At 38.4% G+C, this 24,173-nt stretch overlaps 1 protein-coding gene and 1 pseudogene across 2 annotated transcripts in view; one reads left to right on the forward strand and one right to left on the reverse strand.

The window, feature by feature from the left end:
• The first annotated feature begins 17,337 nt into the window (after positions 1 to 17,337).
• On the forward strand, positions 17,338 to 20,849 carry LOC145239031 (uncharacterized; annotated as a pseudogene).
• A 590-nt stretch (positions 20,850 to 21,439) lies between these two features.
• LOC145238610 (protein unc-13 homolog B-like) overlaps positions 21,440 to 24,173 on the reverse strand; it is a 90,721-nt gene continuing 87,987 nt past the window's right edge. Inside the window, exons 38-39 of one of the 2 annotated variants that reach the window (XM_080101831.1) lie at positions 22,823 to 22,949; positions 21,440 to 21,973 (exon numbers count right to left, since the gene is read on the reverse strand). In XM_080101831.1, coding sequence (XP_079957957.1) covers positions 21,809 to 21,973; positions 22,823 to 22,949 — 292 coding nt within the window. In that variant the 3' untranslated portion in view covers positions 21,440 to 21,808. Of the gene's footprint in view, positions 21,974 to 22,822; positions 22,950 to 24,173 lie in introns of those variants that run through there. The other variant, XM_080101832.1, reaches the window with a different exon arrangement.

Below are 24,173 nucleotides of genomic sequence, written 5' to 3' on the forward strand. Positions count from 1 at the left end.
TACCATATTTTATGATACACAATCCCTGACAAAATTTATCTCAGTTGCGTTAACCAAGTGGTTCTCAAACTTTTTCGTTATTTTCTCTAAAGGGTCCCATTATTTTCTAACAGTTGATTGCAGGCTTTAGCTAGTTATGCAAAATTGCGCAGAACAATGATCCAAATCTGACATCACAGACAAGACAAAAAACATTACAATTGTGCGCGAACAATTGCATTTTTGTTAGTTGTCGTGCAATAAAGCCTATTGTTTAGCAATGGAGACGGTCAATTCTCACTTTCACTTTGATTTAAACTTATTCAGTTGCACAAACTGACACCAAATAAGAATATAGAATTACTTCCACCCTTTCGCGTTCCCCGCAAAATTGCCTCACGGACCCCAGTTTAAGAACCGCTGCGTTAACCCTTTTTGCGATCCAAACACTTCTATTCCGGGATAAATTTAGAATATTCGAAAGTCACACGGCCGGCGACACGAGAAAACGTTAGATACGATACTCTGATCCAGTGGCGTAGCCAGGGGGGGGGGGGGGGGGGGGGGGGGGCAAAGGGGCCATGGCCCCCCCCAAATTTTTTGAAATTGTACTCTTCAAAAATAAATGTGCTATATCCATTTTTTAATTGTTTGTTTATGACTGAATAACTGAGAGAATGTTAACTAAATTGCCAAACAATGATTATTATCGAACAACAATGGTCATTTACACATTGGCTTTGGCATTAATGAGTGTAAGAGTCACTTGTATTTAGTTGGCTTTGGTGATAGTCTTGTTGAAGTAATATAGCAAAACATACGAGAAATAGCAAGAAGTATAAATAGTAAATACCAAATATTATAGTTTATTGCGATGTCTAAACCAAAACAAGCAAGATTGGATGCATTTTTTTCTTCAAAAAATAAAGATCAGCAGTCCTTAGAGGAAACACCTGTAACGCCCAGTGTTAGCAGTGTTAGAGTTACTCAGGAAATAAGAACAACAGACGATCTTGGATTTATTATGAAACACCATTCGCGGTTAGCCGATGATGAGAGGTATAGACTTCTAACATCTGATGGTATAAAAAACGTCCCGCTTCTTGATACTATTAGGCAAGGTCGCCGCAAGTTTCTCAAAGTTTGGCTCGATGATGATAGGTTTTCGGATTGGTTGGTCTACACTCAATGCTCTGATGGGGGCGGTTTGTGCAAGATTTGTGTTCTGATGCAAGTACGTTTAAAACATGGCAATCTCACTAACGCTGCTTTTGTTAACAAACCTTGCACTCACTTCAAAAAATTCATCGAAAAGGCTGTTGCTCATCGTGATGCTAGTTACCATCGACAAGCAACTTTAGAAGCAAAAAGTTTTCTTAGAAGCATGGAAACTAACCAAAATGTATCTGCGAGCCTGGATTCAGAATATTCCAGACAAATAAAGGAAAATCGAAACATAATGGCTTCCATCGTTAAAACGGTGATGTTCTGTGCTTCAAACAACATATCTTTGCGAGGCCATTCGGTAGACAACGGAAACTTTATGAACGTTCTTAAATTTCGCATCGACGCTGGGGACGAAACTTTAAAAAGCCATTTTACTCACATGGCTGGTAATGCTAAATACACTAGCCCGACGATACAAAATGAAATTCTGGGTTTAGCAAAAGGTCTAATTGTTCAAGACATAGTCACTGATGCCAACCAATCGTTTTTTTCTGTAATAGCCGATGAGTCTTGTGATATATCAGGAAAGGAACAGCTAAGCATTGTTTTGAGATACACCAAAGCTACAGAAGTGTATGAGAGTTTCATCGGTTTTGTTGAAATGAACTCGGTTTCAGCAGAATCGATTTCTACAAGTATTTTGTCTCACCTTACCAGCACAGGATTGGATTTACAGAAACTTGTCGGACAGGGCTATGATGGAGCGTCAACAATGGCAGGTCACGTGAGTGGTGTGCAGAAGCGGATTCGCGACAAGTACCCTCGTGCATTATTTGTTCAGTGTGCTGCGCACTGTTTAAACTTGGCTATAAATGATCAAAGTAAAGTTCCAACCATCAGAAACACCTGCGACATTATTAGAGAGACCATCCGTTTTTTTAGAGAAAGTCCTAAAAGACGCACATGTTTAGGACTTAACATCCCGTTGTTCTGCCCTACCAGATGGTCTGAAAAATACAAAAGCATTCGAATCTTCAAATGTAATTTTAAACGTATACTCGAATCACTTGGCGCCTTGGAGTGTGATTCCAGCGGTGATACAAGAGCAAAAGCATTTTCGTTAAAATGTGCTCTGGAAAAGTCTGGAGTTACTTACGCCGTGTGTTTGATTGGGCGATTTTCGGCACTCATTGAACCGTTGGCGCGGAAGCTTCAGGCTGTCGGAGTATGTGTGCCAGATGTGAAAAACTTGATCACTTCTCTTCAAAACGTTCTATCTCAAAACCGCATAAACTCGGACACTGCGTTGGATATTTACAAAGAAGCTTGTGAAGTATTAAATGTACAACAGCTGACTACACCCAGAATAGCCGAGAAACAAGTTTATCGCGACAACGTCAACGCAGAATCTGGACCGCAGTATTTTTATCGTGCAGTGTATATTCCTTACATCGAAGGTCTGAGTAGTTCGCTTCACGAACGATTTAGTGACAATTCCTCATTTTTTAATTTGCTATCGATCATTCCACCCAACAAACCAACCAAGTTAGATGAGATTGAGCGTTTATATTGTTTAAAGGGGCCATGGCCCCCCCCAAATTTTTTGAAATTGTACTCTTCAAAAATAAATGTGCTATATCCATTTTTTAATTGTTTGTTTATGACTGAATAACTGAGAGAATGTTAACTAAATTGCCAAACAATGATTATTATCGAACAACAATGGTCATTTACACATTGGCTTTGGCATTAATGAGTGTAAGAGTCACTTGTATTTAGTTGGCTTTGGTGATAGTCTTGTTGAAGTAATATAGCAAAACATACGAGAAATAGCAAGAAGTATAAATAGTAAATACCAAATATTATAGTTTATTGCGATGTCTAAACCAAAACAAGCAAGATTGGATGCATTTTTTTCTTCAAAAAATAAAGATCAGCAGTCCTTAGAGGAAACACCTGTAACGCCCAGTGTTAGCAGTGTTAGAGTTACTCAGGAAATAAGAACAACAGACGATCTTGGATTTATTATGAAACACCATTCGCGGTTAGCCGATGATGAGAGGTATAGACTTCTAACATCTGATGGTATAAAAAACGTCCCGCTTCTTGATACTATTAGGCAAGGTCGCCGCAAGTTTCTCAAAGTTTGGCTCGATGATGATAGGTTTTCGGATTGGTTGGTCTACACTCAATGCTCTGATGGGGGCGGTTTGTGCAAGATTTGTGTTCTGATGCAAGTACGTTTAAAACATGGCAATCTCACTAACGCTGCTTTTGTTAACAAACCTTGCACTCACTTCAAAAAATTCATCGAAAAGGCTGTTGCTCATCGTGATGCTAGTTACCATCGACAAGCAACTTTAGAAGCAAAAAGTTTTCTTAGAAGCATGGAAACTAACCAAAATGTATCTGCGAGCCTGGATTCAGAATATTCCAGACAAATAAAGGAAAATCGAAACATAATGGCTTCCATCGTTAAAACGGTGATGTTCTGTGCTTCAAACAACATATCTTTGCGAGGCCATTCGGTAGACAACGGAAACTTTATGAACGTTCTTAAATTTCGCATCGACGCTGGGGACGAAACTTTAAAAAGCCATTTTACTCACATGGCTGGTAATGCTAAATACACTAGCCCGACGATACAAAATGAAATTCTGGGTTTAGCAAAAGGTCTAATTGTTCAAGACATAGTCACTGATGCCAACCAATCGTTTTTTTCTGTAATAGCCGATGAGTCTTGTGATATATCAGGAAAGGAACAGCTAAGCATTGTTTTGAGATACACCAAAGCTACAGAAGTGTATGAGAGTTTCATCGGTTTTGTTGAAATGAACTCGGTTTCAGCAGAATCGATTTCTACAAGTATTTTGTCTCACCTTACCAGCACAGGATTGGATTTACAGAAACTTGTCGGACAGGGCTATGATGGAGCGTCAACAATGGCAGGTCACGTGAGTGGTGTGCAGAAGCGGATTCGCGACAAGTACCCTCGTGCATTATTTGTTCAGTGTGCTGCGCACTGTTTAAACTTGGCTATAAATGATCAAAGTAAAGTTCCAACCATCAGAAACACCTGCGACATTATTAGAGAGACCATCCGTTTTTTTAGAGAAAGTCCTAAAAGACGCACATGTTTAGGACTTAACATCCCGTTGTTCTGCCCTACCAGATGGTCTGAAAAATACAAAAGCATTCGAATCTTCAAATGTAATTTTAAACGTATACTCGAATCACTTGGCGCCTTGGAGTGTGATTCCAGCGGTGATACAAGAGCAAAAGCATTTTCGTTAAAATGTGCTCTGGAAAAGTCTGGAGTTACTTACGCCGTGTGTTTGATTGGGCGATTTTCGGCACTCATTGAACCGTTGGCGCGGAAGCTTCAGGCTGTCGGAGTATGTGTGCCAGATGTGAAAAACTTGATCACTTCTCTTCAAAACGTTCTATCTCAAAACCGCATAAACTCGGACACTGCGTTGGATATTTACAAAGAAGCTTGTGAAGTATTAAATGTACAACAGCTGACTACACCCAGAATAGCCGAGAAACAAGTTTATCGCGACAACGTCAACGCAGAATCTGGACCGCAGTATTTTTATCGTGCAGTGTATATTCCTTACATCGAAGGTCTGAGTAGTTCGCTTCACGAACGATTTAGTGACAATTCCTCATTTTTTAATTTGCTATCGATCATTCCACCCAACAAACCAACCAAGTTAGATGAGATTGAGCGTTTATATTGTTTAAAGGGGCCATGGCCCCCCCCAAATTTTTTGAAATTGTACTCTTCAAAAATAAATGTGCTATATCCATTTTTTAATTGTTTGTTTATGACTGAATAACTGAGAGAATGTTAACTAAATTGCCAAACAATGATTATTATCGAACAACAATGGTCATTTACACATTGGCTTTGGCATTAATGAGTGTAAGAGTCACTTGTATTTAGTTGGCTTTGGTGATAGTCTTGTTGAAGTAATATAGCAAAACATACGAGAAATAGCAAGAAGTATAAATAGTAAATACCAAATATTATAGTTTATTGCGATGTCTAAACCAAAACAAGCAAGATTGGATGCATTTTTTTCTTCAAAAAATAAAGATCAGCAGTCCTTAGAGGAAACACCTGTAACGCCCAGTGTTAGCAGTGTTAGAGTTACTCAGGAAATAAGAACAACAGACGATCTTGGATTTATTATGAAACACCATTCGCGGTTAGCCGATGATGAGAGGTATAGACTTCTAACATCTGATGGTATAAAAAACGTCCCGCTTCTTGATACTATTAGGCAAGGTCGCCGCAAGTTTCTCAAAGTTTGGCTCGATGATGATAGGTTTTCGGATTGGTTGGTCTACACTCAATGCTCTGATGGGGGCGGTTTGTGCAAGATTTGTGTTCTGATGCAAGTACGTTTAAAACATGGCAATCTCACTAACGCTGCTTTTGTTAACAAACCTTGCACTCACTTCAAAAAATTCATCGAAAAGGCTGTTGCTCATCGTGATGCTAGTTACCATCGACAAGCAACTTTAGAAGCAAAAAGTTTTCTTAGAAGCATGGAAACTAACCAAAATGTATCTGCGAGCCTGGATTCAGAATATTCCAGACAAATAAAGGAAAATCGAAACATAATGGCTTCCATCGTTAAAACGGTGATGTTCTGTGCTTCAAACAACATATCTTTGCGAGGCCATTCGGTAGACAACGGAAACTTTATGAACGTTCTTAAATTTCGCATCGACGCTGGGGACGAAACTTTAAAAAGCCATTTTACTCACATGGCTGGTAATGCTAAATACACTAGCCCGACGATACAAAATGAAATTCTGGGTTTAGCAAAAGGTCTAATTGTTCAAGACATAGTCACTGATGCCAACCAATCGTTTTTTTCTGTAATAGCCGATGAGTCTTGTGATATATCAGGAAAGGAACAGCTAAGCATTGTTTTGAGATACACCAAAGCTACAGAAGTGTATGAGAGTTTCATCGGTTTTGTTGAAATGAACTCGGTTTCAGCAGAATCGATTTCTACAAGTATTTTGTCTCACCTTACCAGCACAGGATTGGATTTACAGAAACTTGTCGGACAGGGCTATGATGGAGCGTCAACAATGGCAGGTCACGTGAGTGGTGTGCAGAAGCGGATTCGCGACAAGTACCCTCGTGCATTATTTGTTCAGTGTGCTGCGCACTGTTTAAACTTGGCTATAAATGATCAAAGTAAAGTTCCAACCATCAGAAACACCTGCGACATTATTAGAGAGACCATCCGTTTTTTTAGAGAAAGTCCTAAAAGACGCACATGTTTAGGACTTAACATCCCGTTGTTCTGCCCTACCAGATGGTCTGAAAAATACAAAAGCATTCGAATCTTCAAATGTAATTTTAAACGTATACTCGAATCACTTGGCGCCTTGGAGTGTGATTCCAGCGGTGATACAAGAGCAAAAGCATTTTCGTTAAAATGTGCTCTGGAAAAGTCTGGAGTTACTTACGCCGTGTGTTTGATTGGGCGATTTTCGGCACTCATTGAACCGTTGGCGCGGAAGCTTCAGGCTGTCGGAGTATGTGTGCCAGATGTGAAAAACTTGATCACTTCTCTTCAAAACGTTCTATCTCAAAACCGCATAAACTCGGACACTGCGTTGGATATTTACAAAGAAGCTTGTGAAGTATTAAATGTACAACAGCTGACTACACCCAGAATAGCCGAGAAACAAGTTTATCGCGACAACGTCAACGCAGAATCTGGACCGCAGTATTTTTATCGTGCAGTGTATATTCCTTACATCGAAGGTCTGAGTAGTTCGCTTCACGAACGATTTAGTGACAATTCCTCATTTTTTAATTTGCTATCGATCATTCCACCCAACAAACCAACCAAGTTAGATGAGATTGAGCGTTTATATTGTTTAAAGGGGCCATGGCCCCCCCCAAATTTTTTGAAATTGTACTCTTCAAAAATAAATGTGCTATATCCATTTTTTAATTGTTTGTTTATGACTGAATAACTGAGAGAATGTTAACTAAATTGCCAAACAATGATTATTATCGAACAACAATGGTCATTTACACATTGGCTTTGGCATTAATGAGTGTAAGAGTCACTTGTATTTAGTTGGCTTTGGTGATAGTCTTGTTGAAGTAATATAGCAAAACATACGAGAAATAGCAAGAAGTATAAATAGTAAATACCAAATATTATAGTTTATTGCGATGTCTAAACCAAAACAAGCAAGATTGGATGCATTTTTTTCTTCAAAAAATAAAGATCAGCAGTCCTTAGAGGAAACACCTGTAACGCCCAGTGTTAGCAGTGTTAGAGTTACTCAGGAAATAAGAACAACAGACGATCTTGGATTTATTATGAAACACCATTCGCGGTTAGCCGATGATGAGAGGTATAGACTTCTAACATCTGATGGTATAAAAAACGTCCCGCTTCTTGATACTATTAGGCAAGGTCGCCGCAAGTTTCTCAAAGTTTGGCTCGATGATGATAGGTTTTCGGATTGGTTGGTCTACACTCAATGCTCTGATGGGGGCGGTTTGTGCAAGATTTGTGTTCTGATGCAAGTACGTTTAAAACATGGCAATCTCACTAACGCTGCTTTTGTTAACAAACCTTGCACTCACTTCAAAAAATTCATCGAAAAGGCTGTTGCTCATCGTGATGCTAGTTACCATCGACAAGCAACTTTAGAAGCAAAAAGTTTTCTTAGAAGCATGGAAACTAACCAAAATGTATCTGCGAGCCTGGATTCAGAATATTCCAGACAAATAAAGGAAAATCGAAACATAATGGCTTCCATCGTTAAAACGGTGATGTTCTGTGCTTCAAACAACATATCTTTGCGAGGCCATTCGGTAGACAACGGAAACTTTATGAACGTTCTTAAATTTCGCATCGACGCTGGGGACGAAACTTTAAAAAGCCATTTTACTCACATGGCTGGTAATGCTAAATACACTAGCCCGACGATACAAAATGAAATTCTGGGTTTAGCAAAAGGTCTAATTGTTCAAGACATAGTCACTGATGCCAACCAATCGTTTTTTTCTGTAATAGCCGATGAGTCTTGTGATATATCAGGAAAGGAACAGCTAAGCATTGTTTTGAGATACACCAAAGCTACAGAAGTGTATGAGAGTTTCATCGGTTTTGTTGAAATGAACTCGGTTTCAGCAGAATCGATTTCTACAAGTATTTTGTCTCACCTTACCAGCACAGGATTGGATTTACAGAAACTTGTCGGACAGGGCTATGATGGAGCGTCAACAATGGCAGGTCACGTGAGTGGTGTGCAGAAGCGGATTCGCGACAAGTACCCTCGTGCATTATTTGTTCAGTGTGCTGCGCACTGTTTAAACTTGGCTATAAATGATCAAAGTAAAGTTCCAACCATCAGAAACACCTGCGACATTATTAGAGAGACCATCCGTTTTTTTAGAGAAAGTCCTAAAAGACGCACATGTTTAGGACTTAACATCCCGTTGTTCTGCCCTACCAGATGGTCTGAAAAATACAAAAGCATTCGAATCTTCAAATGTAATTTTAAACGTATACTCGAATCACTTGGCGCCTTGGAGTGTGATTCCAGCGGTGATACAAGAGCAAAAGCATTTTCGTTAAAATGTGCTCTGGAAAAGTCTGGAGTTACTTACGCCGTGTGTTTGATTGGGCGATTTTCGGCACTCATTGAACCGTTGGCGCGGAAGCTTCAGGCTGTCGGAGTATGTGTGCCAGATGTGAAAAACTTGATCACTTCTCTTCAAAACGTTCTATCTCAAAACCGCATAAACTCGGACACTGCGTTGGATATTTACAAAGAAGCTTGTGAAGTATTAAATGTACAACAGCTGACTACACCCAGAATAGCCGAGAAACAAGTTTATCGCGACAACGTCAACGCAGAATCTGGACCGCAGTATTTTTATCGTGCAGTGTATATTCCTTACATCGAAGGTCTGAGTAGTTCGCTTCACGAACGATTTAGTGACAATTCCTCATTTTTTAATTTGCTATCGATCATTCCACCCAACAAACCAACCAAGTTAGATGAGATTGAGCGTTTATATTGTTTAAAGGGGCCATGGCCCCCCCCAAATTTTTTGAAATTGTACTCTTCAAAAATAAATGTGCTATATCCATTTTTTAATTGTTTGTTTATGACTGAATAACTGAGAGAATGTTAACTAAATTGCCAAACAATGATTATTATCGAACAACAATGGTCATTTACACATTGGCTTTGGCATTAATGAGTGTAAGAGTCACTTGTATTTAGTTGGCTTTGGTGATAGTCTTGTTGAAGTAATATAGCAAAACATACGAGAAATAGCAAGAAGTATAAATAGTAAATACCAAATATTATAGTTTATTGCGATGTCTAAACCAAAACAAGCAAGATTGGATGCATTTTTTTCTTCAAAAAATAAAGATCAGCAGTCCTTAGAGGAAACACCTGTAACGCCCAGTGTTAGCAGTGTTAGAGTTACTCAGGAAATAAGAACAACAGACGATCTTGGATTTATTATGAAACACCATTCGCGGTTAGCCGATGATGAGAGGTATAGACTTCTAACATCTGATGGTATAAAAAACGTCCCGCTTCTTGATACTATTAGGCAAGGTCGCCGCAAGTTTCTCAAAGTTTGGCTCGATGATGATAGGTTTTCGGATTGGTTGGTCTACACTCAATGCTCTGATGGGGGCGGTTTGTGCAAGATTTGTGTTCTGATGCAAGTACGTTTAAAACATGGCAATCTCACTAACGCTGCTTTTGTTAACAAACCTTGCACTCACTTCAAAAAATTCATCGAAAAGGCTGTTGCTCATCGTGATGCTAGTTACCATCGACAAGCAACTTTAGAAGCAAAAAGTTTTCTTAGAAGCATGGAAACTAACCAAAATGTATCTGCGAGCCTGGATTCAGAATATTCCAGACAAATAAAGGAAAATCGAAACATAATGGCTTCCATCGTTAAAACGGTGATGTTCTGTGCTTCAAACAACATATCTTTGCGAGGCCATTCGGTAGACAACGGAAACTTTATGAACGTTCTTAAATTTCGCATCGACGCTGGGGACGAAACTTTAAAAAGCCATTTTACTCACATGGCTGGTAATGCTAAATACACTAGCCCGACGATACAAAATGAAATTCTGGGTTTAGCAAAAGGTCTAATTGTTCAAGACATAGTCACTGATGCCAACCAATCGTTTTTTTCTGTAATAGCCGATGAGTCTTGTGATATATCAGGAAAGGAACAGCTAAGCATTGTTTTGAGATACACCAAAGCTACAGAAGTGTATGAGAGTTTCATCGGTTTTGTTGAAATGAACTCGGTTTCAGCAGAATCGATTTCTACAAGTATTTTGTCTCACCTTACCAGCACAGGATTGGATTTACAGAAACTTGTCGGACAGGGCTATGATGGAGCGTCAACAATGGCAGGTCACGTGAGTGGTGTGCAGAAGCGGATTCGCGACAAGTACCCTCGTGCATTATTTGTTCAGTGTGCTGCGCACTGTTTAAACTTGGCTATAAATGATCAAAGTAAAGTTCCAACCATCAGAAACACCTGCGACATTATTAGAGAGACCATCCGTTTTTTTAGAGAAAGTCCTAAAAGACGCACATGTTTAGGACTTAACATCCCGTTGTTCTGCCCTACCAGATGGTCTGAAAAATACAAAAGCATTCGAATCTTCAAATGTAATTTTAAACGTATACTCGAATCACTTGGCGCCTTGGAGTGTGATTCCAGCGGTGATACAAGAGCAAAAGCATTTTCGTTAAAATGTGCTCTGGAAAAGTCTGGAGTTACTTACGCCGTGTGTTTGATTGGGCGATTTTCGGCACTCATTGAACCGTTGGCGCGGAAGCTTCAGGCTGTCGGAGTATGTGTGCCAGATGTGAAAAACTTGATCACTTCTCTTCAAAACGTTCTATCTCAAAACCGCATAAACTCGGACACTGCGTTGGATATTTACAAAGAAGCTTGTGAAGTATTAAATGTACAACAGCTGACTACACCCAGAATAGCCGAGAAACAAGTTTATCGCGACAACGTCAACGCAGAATCTGGACCGCAGTATTTTTATCGTGCAGTGTATATTCCTTACATCGAAGGTCTGAGTAGTTCGCTTCACGAACGATTTAGTGACAATTCCTCATTTTTTAATTTGCTATCGATCATTCCACCCAACAAACCAACCAAGTTAGATGAGATTGAGCGTTTATATTGTTTAGATAACCTTGAGAGCGAAGTTATTTTGTGGAGATCTTCTCTAAGCTCTCAACTCAAACCCGAATGTTTTCATGAACTTCTTTTGAGCGCAAACGACTATCCAAGCGTTCGCAACATAGTCCAGATCATAATGGCGTTGCCGGCAACAACTGTTGAAGCTGAACGTTCTTTTTCGTGTATGAAGCGGGTCAAGACATGGTTGCGCTCAACGATGACTTCCGATCGCCTTTCAGATATATGTGTGCTGCATTGTCATCATGAAAAAATCAGCGAGGAAAAGATCAATCAGATTGTGTCAAATATGGCTGGTAGTAGGCGAAGGATGAACTTTTAATCATACCGTTGTGTGCAGCTAAAGCAATGAAGATAATTTTTTTGTGTAATTTGCCTCAGAAAAATTGCTGTTTGTGGGCACAACTATGTCGTTTTTCGTTTTCGTTGAATGTTATTTTACTTGTAAAAAGTCACAAAATATTGGCCCCCCCCAAAATTTTCCGCTGCCTACGCCACTGCTCTGATCCTTGTCAATTAACTTTCTGCGTAGGCTTCTGTTTAGTTAAGTCAGGGGTTCCCAAACTTTTTTGGTCTGTGGCCCAAATGTTTATTGAATAGCGATTCGTGGCCCACCACGTGCTGTAAATTTGGGCACAAACAAAAAAAATGACTCAAAAACAGGCGAAATTTTCTAGCAATTTATTTTTAATGAGATACATGCTCCTGAAATTTGGCTACAAGATTCAGAATTCTTTGCAAAAATTACGTTTTTCAAAACAAAGCGCATAATATCTACAGTATAACAAAACAGTAGAATCTATTTTAATGGCTCTGTGGCCCATTGAAAATGTCTTGGTGGCCCACTACTGGGCCATGGCCCACAGTTTGGGAACCACTGAGTTAAGTTTATTAGGCTAAGCCCACTACTCTTACTATCCTTGAAACAATAAGCACCTATATCAGGAGTAGCCAACCTTTACCACTCTAAAAACCATTCGGACCAATTTAACACAGAAAAAACAAAGACCTTTTTTTTAAAAAAGGGCCACAAAAACCTTTTTTTTAAATGCCACAGTAAAAACAATTTTTTTGTCTCACGACATTCAACTTTTTGTTGTTGGTTAGTTCCTTGCATATTAAGTATACACAGTTAAAGCAAATGAAATTTCCCACGTTCCCACGTAGAATCGAATGCTGTGTTTTCTTCAGAAGCGGATTTTTATTTCTGCATTTAACGCGTATTTTTAGACAACTAGTAACAAACAGGTATTGTTACACGCGCACACACACTGCAAAAAGAAACAGTAACCTTGTGCGTCAACCTGCGCGCTGCTAGTTTACCTCTTTACGTTTCATGGTATAGACGCGGTTGTAGCTAACTACTAGAAACTTTCTCCGTTGGTACATTAATTTCATAAAAAATATATTTTTTTCTTAAATTCCTGACTTTTAAGTACATTTTAACATTTCTCCCTGACGCAGATTTAAACATTAAATTCCCTGACATGTCAGGGAAAATCCTGACGTATGGCAACCCTATGCTAGTATAGACAACCTTCTAATGACCCAGTGTCCCAGTCGACCTAAAAAATGCCCGTGCTGCTCGGAACTGTTGTGCATCCTTGGAGAAAATAGTTGGTACGTGCATTGTTATTTGGGTGGGATTCATCTTTTCAATCGCACACAAACTGCCATTTTAGTTGTGAGAGAAGTGGATCTCAGAATTGCTGCGTATTTCAAACAGAACAAATAGAGTGGCGAGATGGTCTGGTTTTCCAAGTTTGTCACAGAACAATTTCATGCCCTGAATTCTCTGATGTGTCGTTGCTCAAAGGAAGCTAACTTGGTTGACTTAAAGATTAGGGAAGACCGGATATGGCTCAGAATATTTAAAAAAAATCTTCTTATGTTTTTTTAATTGTGCTGTTTTTCTATAAATTCTGGTTTGTTGTAAGAGGCAATCCTTTGCCGAAAAATGGTGAAGGTCAAGCCAGCCGAAACAATCTGAGAGTGCTAATAAAATGCCAATTAAATGCAGCTCTTAATTGTCCGAAGTTTACCGTTACCTAAGCTATGTTACGTATTAATTAGGATAGCCTATATGTAGTGTCGACATCAAAAACATCGCTGTTTTTGAAATTAAGTGTTCGACCCCAAACCACTTTAATTTTCGGCCAATCTCAAATAAATTAATTGGCCTCATTTGTTTTTTAATTTTATTGTGATTTTCATATGTACTATGAAACACTTATGTCCACACACGATTTATTTATAGCCTTGTTGTAACAAGTATGCAAAAAACAATGCGGTCAACTGATTGTTTGATTTTTACATTTATTACCACATGTGAATCAAAGTAGCGCTTTAGCTAATAGTATATGACACTTATCATTAAAAAGGTAGGCAAATTGTAGTCATCTGCGCCCTGCGATACAAAAGAAATAACAATGTTATTGCCTCGGTTATTGATAGATCCTCGTCCTGTGTGCTTTAACTTGTTGAACGCTATCTTCTTGACTCGAACTGCAGCAACATTACTTTGAGACATTCTTACATTTAAAACAGCTGAAACATAATGCAAAGTTGTCTCTTTACAATTTTATTCTGAGTATTTACACAACTTTTATCGTTTCACACAATTCCAAAACCTCTCCGATTTTAAGGCGGAAAACAGCGTTTTTTTTTACTCCCACAATGCATCAGTAAACGTCTTCTCTTACACACAATTACGTTTGTTAATGTTCCTTTCAACTTTGTTAATGTTACTTTCAACTGGGCTAAGTCCACATTAGCCTTTTTTCTCGTTGCCAGAATATTCTCGAAAACATGCACGTTGACGGCAGTGGCAACGAACATGTATAACTGCGAATTACAAGGCAAAATGCCTAAAAATAGAATATGACCTCACCGACACAAGCAAAACATCTACCTGAAAACCGTGTGAAATGTGCGTTACATGGACTATTTGCGTTTGTTCTTTATAATGGCTTTTGTACTAGTTTTTTATTCGGGTTTACAAGTTCAGCGCAAAGAGACTTTATGCTTCGTCATATTAAGTTCTTATTATTTCGGCTGGTTGGCTTTCTATATTCGGTAAAACAGCGTTTTAGATTTAGAGGCTCAAACGTCGGACCAATTGTTTCTGACGCCAGGTGATTAAGGTTCGTCTAGTGCAGCAGTTCCCAGCCTGTGAGTCGAGACCCCAACTAGGGTCGACGGACAATTCGCCAGGGGTTGCTCAACCTTAGGCAGTGGTTCCCAACTCGTTTTTTGGCCATGGACCAGTTAATTTTTGAGACTTATTTAGTCAATTTATATACAGTTTATATCGAGAGTTGAGACTTCTATCTGACTGACAGTGTACACATATTATGTGCTGTAAAAGTTTAGCCGATTAAGGCAAATTTTTAAATACTAAACGAATAATCTACTGCAAACAATTGTTTAACATTTCAGCACATTAGGGCTTGTATTTCTGGCCTAAAACTTATTATTTTGGGGTTTGAGGGGTAAAAATGGGTGAATCAAATAAAAAGTTACAAAATTCTTTAGAATAGCTTACATTGCACCAACCAACAAAGCATGAAACCCTTAGATTATGTACTTGGGTCAGTATAGCCGTTTTAATTTTGTTTTGGGGGCCTGTGGGTGAACCGCTGGGTCGTTTGGGGTCAAACTTCAGGAGGATCAAATTCGGAACAATAACTAACATCTGTGCAAATTTGAATAAATTTGAAACACTCTTTCTTGACCAAACGCATTTAACAAACCAGTGTTAGACAGAAACGAATATTTTGGGGTTTAAGGGGTGAAAATGGGTAAGTCTTTTTTTAAGGTACAAAATTCTTTGAAATACCTTATATTGCACCAAACAACAAAGCATATAACTCCTAAATCAGTGGTTCTCAAACTTTTTTATTGTCGGGGCCAAATGGTATTTTTTAAGTGTGTACTGTAGAGAGCCGCAAAAAAACGAAACCTTGACAAAATCACTAAAGATTATTACTTTTTCTGAGGTCTGGTGCGAGCCGCAAAATAAGTAGTTGGGAGTCGCATGCGGCTCCGAAAACCGAGTTTGAGAACCACTGTCCTAAATGAAGTACTTTAGCAAGTATAGCCATTTTAAAAATTTCACGTTTTGGGTGGCAGTGGGTGAACCGAGGGATCCAGCGCAGAGTTGCAAGCGGGCCCGAAATCTGAGCCCGAACCCGGCCCGAACCCGAAAGTATAAGCCCGAAGCCCGGCCCGAACCCGAAACGTTTTTGCAAAGCCCGTTTAGGCCCGAAATTTTGATTGACAGGCCTATCCACGAAAGCCTTGCAACAAAGGATGAGATAGAAAAAAGAGAAAGACAACAAACACAATGAACAATAGTAGACAATGGGGTAAACAATACGTTTTAGAGGAGGGTGGGCATTGGGTCAAAGCCAGAGAATTGTTACTTAGCTGAGTGATTTTATTTAAAAAACGATGGCGGACACGGAACGTAAAGTCAGGCCCGTTTTAAGCCCGTTTTCTCACAAATACCTAAGCCCGAACCCGGCCCGAACCCGGCCCGAACCCGAACCCGGCCCGAAAAGCCCGGCCCGACTTGCAACTCTGATCCAGCGGGGTCAAAATTCACATGGACCATCTTTAGATCATGGTCTATCTATAATGTGTGTAAATTTGAAAAAGTTTGAACCATTCTTTCTTGACCAAAACGTGGGAACAAATCCGCGTTGGACGCAAAAAAAAGAAAAAAATATATAGACAACTACAATAGTGGTTTTCCTATATATTGCCAGTTTATATATACTACAATGTAGGGTTGCCATACGTCAGGATTTGACAAAAATTGCTTACCGGTACTTAAAAGATTTTCCCTGCTTTGAACTTTGCGGTACTTTCATCTAACGCGCACGCGCCCAAAAGTAGGCGTCTAGTTTTACAAAAGTGCAAGGTGGTGAAACTAAATTCATTGCGACGTCACTAATGTATTCAACACCAACAATCACTCAACTCAAACCCACGACCATGAGACAGACTGCCCATAAAATAACGTTGGTCATAACCCGAAAAACAACGGATTGAAACATTATTAATTTTGGAACACGTTGTTGTAAATATTGCTGTTGCTTTGTGTTTTATTTGCATTGAACGAAACAATAAAGAATCAGTGATTGTTCAACAATTGAATATGTGCCATCATAATCAAGCAATTTGCCTAATAAGGTTGCAGTTTCAAGGCAAGGTTTGTGGCCAGACCGATAATAAGTTTGTTTAAAAGCAAAATGTCGTACCCACAAACTAACCAAAAGTCCTCTGTGGCACCAAACTTCCACAACAACGTAAGAGCCGCATAACACCAGGCAAAGAGCCGCATGCGGCTCACGAGCCGCTGGTTGGCCACCCCTGCTTTAGGGCATTTTGCGGGAACCGCGAAAAGATGTAAGTAATTCTTTATTCTTATTTGGCGTCAGTTTGTGCCACTGAATAAGTTTAAATCAAAGTAAAATTGTGAATCGACTGTCTCCATTTCTGAACAATAGCCTTTATTGTATGACAACTAACAAAAATGCAATTGTTTGCGCACAATCGTAATGTTTTTGGCTTGTCTGTGATGTCAGATTTGGATCCTTGTTATGCGCAATTTTGCATATCTAGCTAAAATCCTGCAATCAACTTTCGTTTTTCTATTTACACATTCAGGCTTAAGGACCGCGAGCCATCGAAATAATGGCAAGGGGGCCGTTTTGAAAAAATAATGAACAAGTTTGAGAAAAACTGGGTTAACGCAACCGAGATTAGTTTTGTCAGGGATTGTGTATCATAAAATATGGCAACCCTATTGTAAGGGATATACATTTGATGGATACATTCAGTATGGTACCAATATTTTTGTGGCCTGTTATAACATAATTGTTTTGCAAGCAAAAACCAATGGGTCCCCACACAGATGAATGGCGCATGCATATGCTAGGTAAGAATTTGAATTGCACAGATGACATTCGTCGTGTTAAAAAAGTTGTGTAGGAGATTTTTATAAATCAACGACAACTAATTTCATCAAATGTTTTATATAGGGGCAACGTTTTTTCCCGTGGCTGGAGTCAATGCAAAGCTCCAGACAACATCGGTAAGCGTCGATTTTTTACGGTTTTCATCGTGCGAATGTTAGCCTGTCGTTAACCGCCATAAGACGCAAAACTGTGTAATACAAAAATTGGACAACTAACGCATTTAAATGATCTACAAACATATCTTAATTGCACAGTGCAAAAAGACTACCTGATAGTACGTCCAGTTATGCGCGAGACCGAGATATTTGCTTTTCAGTGGGCAGGTTCGCTCTTTTCGCGCCCAATTGGGCTTTTTTCGACATGGAGTTGCGCGTTGTTTTTACGAGGTGGAAAATGGATGAGTCCAACTATTTAAACTTTTAACAAAGTTTCAACATTTTTTATAGCCCTTTGTTTGTTAAATTATGATTTTAAAACCGCACATATCGTTCCCTGGCGCCGTTAAGTTTCTACATGCCAACAATACGATTGCTTAGCTGGGCTTTTTATGTCCAAAACCTGTTCTGAAACAGTTTTATTAACGCTTTCAGTTTGAGAAGTCACGTTACACAGGTGTAACAAATCGTGCTCCGTTGTCGCTCTGCGTTTCGAAAAACGAATAAGTTGACCTACAACAATGGTTCCTAAACTTTTTTTTGTTGCGACGCCCCTGGAAAAGTTTTCTGGACCTGCGACGTACCAGCAAATAAAAGTTAATGAGTAAACTTATTATTAAAGTTATGTAACTAACATCGTAACATCTTAATTTCAACCAAGGGGAAAATGGTCAAGTGATGACTGCGTTCATGCGTGAAGCAGAGGCATTTTTTCCATGCGCCACTATCGTCAATCACTTCCATTGCGTCAGCTGTGCACTGAGCGAGCACAAATTTGACAAATGACAGCATGTAAAAACATATTTGGGGCTATAAGAGCAATTACTGAGCCGATTGCACTAAAATTTTTAACAGCCAACAAGGAGCACTCTATCCACAGCTGTTTAAAATTTCAGCAGGTTAAGTCTTGTATTTCTGACCTCATTAACATGTGAACAAACAAACAATTAAACAAAAATTTTCCTAGAAAGCCTACTGTTGTTTTAGATTTAGACATTATAAATTAAAAAGTCGTTTGCTACGAAGGTTTACATAACAATTTGTTTTTCACTTACCTTTGTTTCGCAAAAACAATCGTTTAATCACCTTTTGGCACCGTTATTAACACCATGCAGTCCGCCTAATTTATACCTGACTTATGTATTAATTATTGAATTGATTTGTCAAAAATAAACAAGCTACGTTATGACGAAAAATTCTATGTTGTAATGCCTACAAGTTGACCTTTAGTGACCCGTGGTTATGCGGCGGCCAAGCTAAAAACGAGAATTTGAAGACCATATATCGCGGCTTTCGAAAAAGTTAAGTTTACACCTTTATGTTGCTTGACATATGCAAAACTGAAACAAGTTCATCGAATTTAAATCACATCGCAGGTGTGAAACGATACCTCATTGCTGCACAAAAAACAGCTGATTTCAAATCGCCCATATGACGGTCTCGTAAAACGTCTGTCCGGACGTCAAGCTGATCACTCCCGCTCTGCCGCCTTAATCGTAAACCCGTGAATTACTCCCTTGGGACTTATACCTGACTGATAGTGTACGCATATTATGGGCTGGAAAGGTAACTGGCAAAATTTTAAATACTAAACGAATACCCTGCTCAAACAATTGTTAAAATTTCAGCACCATAGGGCTTGCATTTCTGGCCTTAAACTAAAACCAAATATTTCGGGGTTTAAAGGGTGAAAAAATGGGTGAATCAAAAAAAGTTACAAAATTCTTTAAAATACCTTACATTGCACCAACCAACAAAGCATGAAACTCTCAGATTATGTTTTATAGTCAGTAGGCTACAGTCGTTTCAAAAATCGTTTTGGGGGCCTGTGGGTGAACCACTGGGTCGTCCGGGGTCAAACTTTAGGAGGATCAAATTTGGATCAATAACTAACATCTGTAAAAAATTGAAAAAAGTAAAGCACTCTTTCTGGACCAAACACGTTTAATAAACCAGCATAAGACAGAAACGAATATTGTGGGGTTTAGAGGTGAAAATGGGGGGAGAGCGGGGTAAAATGAGGTGGTGAGGTAAAATGAAGTTGACCGTTTTTAGGCGACCTACTTACGCCACCGTGCGCCGAATCTGTGTTTAGGCGGCCATTTTGACTATCAATCTTGTCAAAGAACGATTTTCATTTCGGCGGTTATTTAAAAAGTTTGGAGTAAAAAATTTAAAAATAGCCTGTTTCTTAAAATAAGTGACATAATTTTGATTCTTTTTTTCCCAAGACATATACAGTTAAGAAATAAAAAGTCTGTGATTTAGATTGGTTAGTGCTGAGACAAAACAATTGGTAATGAATCAAAAAGTTTTCCAGTTATTATTATTTTTTGTGGAAGCTTTTTCTGTTCAGTACAGGTGGGGGGCAAAATGAAGTACCCCACTTCATTTTACCCCACTGTGGTATTGCAATACAACGAACCCATATTTATTGTTTTTGCTATCACAATGGCAAGCTAGCCAAACAGTTAAGACACAAAGAATTAGTTTAGGATTTGGAAATTATATTATTTTTTATTTAAATGTAATCTATCGAAGTTTGTATTTTCATTAGACAACCAGCATGGCAAGAATATATAAGAGAAAAACTAATAGACAAAACTGGTACTGTTATTAATTGATTTAAAACAACAGGTACTTGGCCAGTAAATGAAAATGTCTTTGATGAGGCAGATTGTGCCCTCTTGACAACTACTGGTATTGACCCATCTATTATCACCACTCCATCGGTCACAATACTTCTAAAAGAGTCCTTTAAATAGCATAGTGCTGAATGCTGAGCCAAACATGGACAATGCTACCACCTACCAGTATCACAGATACTACATCAAATCGTGATTTGTCATTTGCCCAATCTATTTGTGATGTGATGCCAATTCCAAAAGTCAAACAAACAACTATTAGAAAAAAAGAGGTGTTCAACAAGTATTTTAACTAGCTCCCCTTATCTGTTAAAGCTGAAGTTACAAACATGAAACAAAGAAAAAAATACCTAAAAAGGGAAAATGCTGCAAGAAGTCTTTAAAGTATAAAAAAGCTGCAAACAATGTGAAAGTTAATCAAAAAGAAGATGCAGCCTGCTTATTTTGTGAGTTTTATTCCATTTGTGCAGAAGGATGGATTTGTTGCTGTATCTGACATTACTTGTGTGCTGGAGTTGAAGAGTTTGAAGGTGTATTTGCGATTTATGCCAGTGATTAGGCCTGTTGCTGAAAAAAAGTGTTTATTGGTTGCATTTGTTGTTGTTTTTCGCAACTACTTTGTTTATAAATGCAGAAAAACAATTTGTTGCTATTTCGTGTATTCTGTTCTTACTCATTTTAGTGCAGTATGACAAAACCTCATTTTACCCTACCCATGGGGCAAAATGGGAAAAAACGGACCCTTGGGAAATTTAAAATAACTTGTTGTTTGTAAAGTAAAGCTTGGCTATTGGGGTTGGTTTCTGTAGGAGATAGATTAAACTACCTGTCATGTAAGTTTGGGTTCAATATTACCAGTGTTAACGAAGCTACGACGGTTTCCGCTTAAGTGTCCCATTATACCCCGCTTTCCTATATCATTTTTTAAGGTACAAAATGCTTTGAAATACCTTACATTGCACCAAACAACAAAGCATGAAACTTCTACATTAAGTACTTTAGTGAGTACACTTGTTTTAAAATTTTCACGTTTTTGGGGGCTGTGGGTGAACCGAGGGATTAAACGGGGTCAAAATTCACATGGACCATCTTTAGACCAATATCTTTAATGTGTGCAAATTTGAAAAAGTTTGAACCATTCTTTCTTGACCAAAACATGGGAACAAATCCGCGTTAGAAAGAAAAAAAATATAAACAAAAACAATATATGTGACCCATAAAAACATAATAACAAATTCTACAAGCTTTTCGAATTTCATTTATTCCGACATCGTTTAAAAAACTCACCCATTTTAGGGAGTTAGTGGGGTTAATGATGGGGTTCAACATCCAAAAGTATAAAATACAACAACCACAATGACCCAATCAACAGTCATGTAAAAAAATTCCAAATCGGACAATGTTTAAAATTCTGACCACTAGAGGTGTTATTAGCAACATTCGTTAACGGTTTGATCGGGATTCGTCCTCGGGAGTCCCCGGGAGTGCCCTGGGTTCGAACCCCGTGAAAAAAAATAATGCTGTTAAAACCCCTCTAACTGGGATGGGCAACAAACAGCGAAGATTTTTATTGCAATACTGAACAACAAAACAGAATTGGCATGTACAGGACTACGTTGTAACACCTTCTTCCAGGGAGCGAGTTCGAGATTTCAGCGTGACAAACTCCTTTGCAACATCATCTCCCATTCGTTGCGAAAGAATTCGCAATATTGTCCACCCCGTTTGGCTAACAATGTTTTTTTTACGCATAGAATACCAACAAGCACAAGAACCCTGAAAAATAAAATGGGTGGCTTTTATCATGTTGCTATTTTGAATGTAGCATTTCTAACATTTTATCTTCTAAACATACTTGAAACATATTTTACTTGAAGCACCTTACCGGCAATAAAACGTGAAATGGGCGGAATTACGCAAATACTTATTCATTACACCTACGATCGGCAACCTTTTTTACACCATATACCTTCACACAATTTTGAAGATTTATCGCGGTCTTCAATTTGAAGACTTCAAAAATAACATTGTTCAGAAATGAAAATTTGTCACAGGTCATATTCAAAGCATTTACTCGTTTCGACAAACTGGTTTTAGATTTGATGCATAGAATTAAAGAGCTCGAGGGCCGGAAAAGGGCCTTGGTGAGCTACATCCGAGCGCGCTTTGGAGAATTCAATAAATCAAAAAAATTGATTTCGTAGTGTAACTACAGGCTACGTTTTTACGCATTTCGTTTCATCATAGCTTTTTCGGTCATTAAAGTTGTTTGTTGATTTGCAACAAACGAAAGTCGAATGCGACATAAAATCGTCAAAAATCTCGTTTTTTAGTCAAAACCGCTCCCGTAGACAGAATTTCTAGATCCGCCCTTGCGATAGACCAAATTTTACATGTTTGTGAGCAGTTAGTGGAACGATGAATTATGACAAGAAAATTAAACATTCAAAACGCTATGTGCGTTTCTATCGCGTGTTTATATAAGACTACGCTAATATAACAAAAATCTGCTAAACTACGCCCACAAACTGCCAGTCAACAAAAAATAAACTGGTTAAAAGCAAAAAATTCAAACAACATACCAAGCATACTTTTAACCAAAAATATGTTGGATGTTAAACATACCTGGTGCACAATATCTTTCAATTGCATCACTGCGATTCCAATAACATGGTCCTCTCGAGCAAAACAATAATCTTTGACACAAAAATTTATTTCAAAAGCTGAGATCCGCTCCTCATTTCCAAGGTGGCTAAAATTGTAAAGTGAAAAGTAACAACTGTAATGCAAGAATTGTAAAGCCACTAATTTTACATCTATTCGGAAAAACCAATGGGACCCCCACCTACATGCATATGTGAATTGGTGTTCATATTAATATGGACGAATCAGTTGTAGATTGAGAAAGACATACTGGTAAATATCACAGAATGTTTTTGTTTAAACTAGAATAGTGGTTTTCCTATATATTGCCAGTTTATATATACTACATCATATTTAACGATGTATCACATATACCATTTACTATATTTATAATGGATATGTATTTGGCACCTACGTTTCATTGGGTCCCTATCTTTTTCCTGGCACTTTATAACATAATTGTTTCTGCAAGCATAATCTAATGGGTCCCCACACATATGTATATGCGATTTGGTAACAGTAATAATAGGGCACAATCTTTGTTAGATATTTACCAATTTACTATACACATCATTTGATCTACACATATGATTGTTTTTGCAAGCAAAAACGAATGGGTCTCCACACACGCGTTTGTGCGGATTTATGGTAAACAAACATCCTGGTTATTTTTAGATTCTTAAGGAAAAACTTAACCAACTTTAGCCTTAAACCAACTTTAAAAGTTTTGTCTGTATTCTTTTTGCATCATTATTGTCATATAATTACAAAAAACAGTAAATAAGAACAGGAAAAATACTTTCAATTTAATCTCATGCTTTGACCTTGATATTGTCGTTCAAGGTCAGTTTTTAAACACAATTTTCCCAAACTGAAAATGTACTTGATAACTTAATAAAACGACATAGCATAGCTGCGCAAAAACAGCTGATTTCTAATCACCAACACGACTGTCTCGTAAAACGTCCGTCCGGACGTCAAGCTGAGCACTCCCGCTGCATTCACACGCTACCGTAAACAAGTGAATTACTACCTTGAGAGTTGAGACTTCTATCTGACTGACAGTGTACACATATTGTGGGCTGTAAAAGTAACTATTCGGCCGATTAAGGCAAATTTTTAAATACTAAACGAATAACCTACTGCAAACAATTGTTTAACATTTCAGCACATTAGGGCTTGTATTTCTGGCCTAAAACTTATTATTTTGGGGTTTGAGGGGTAAAAATGGGTGAATCCAATAAAAAGTTACAAAATTCTTTAGAATAGCTTACATTGCACCAACCAACAAAGCATGAAACCCTCAGATTATGTACTTGGGTCAGTACAGCCG

The sequence above is a fragment of the Phallusia mammillata genome, chromosome 7 (assembly GCF_965637545.1).
Source record: "Phallusia mammillata chromosome 7, kaPhaMamm4.hap1.1, whole genome shotgun sequence".
Classification (NCBI taxonomy): Eukaryota; Metazoa; Chordata; class Ascidiacea; order Phlebobranchia; family Ascidiidae; genus Phallusia; species Phallusia mammillata.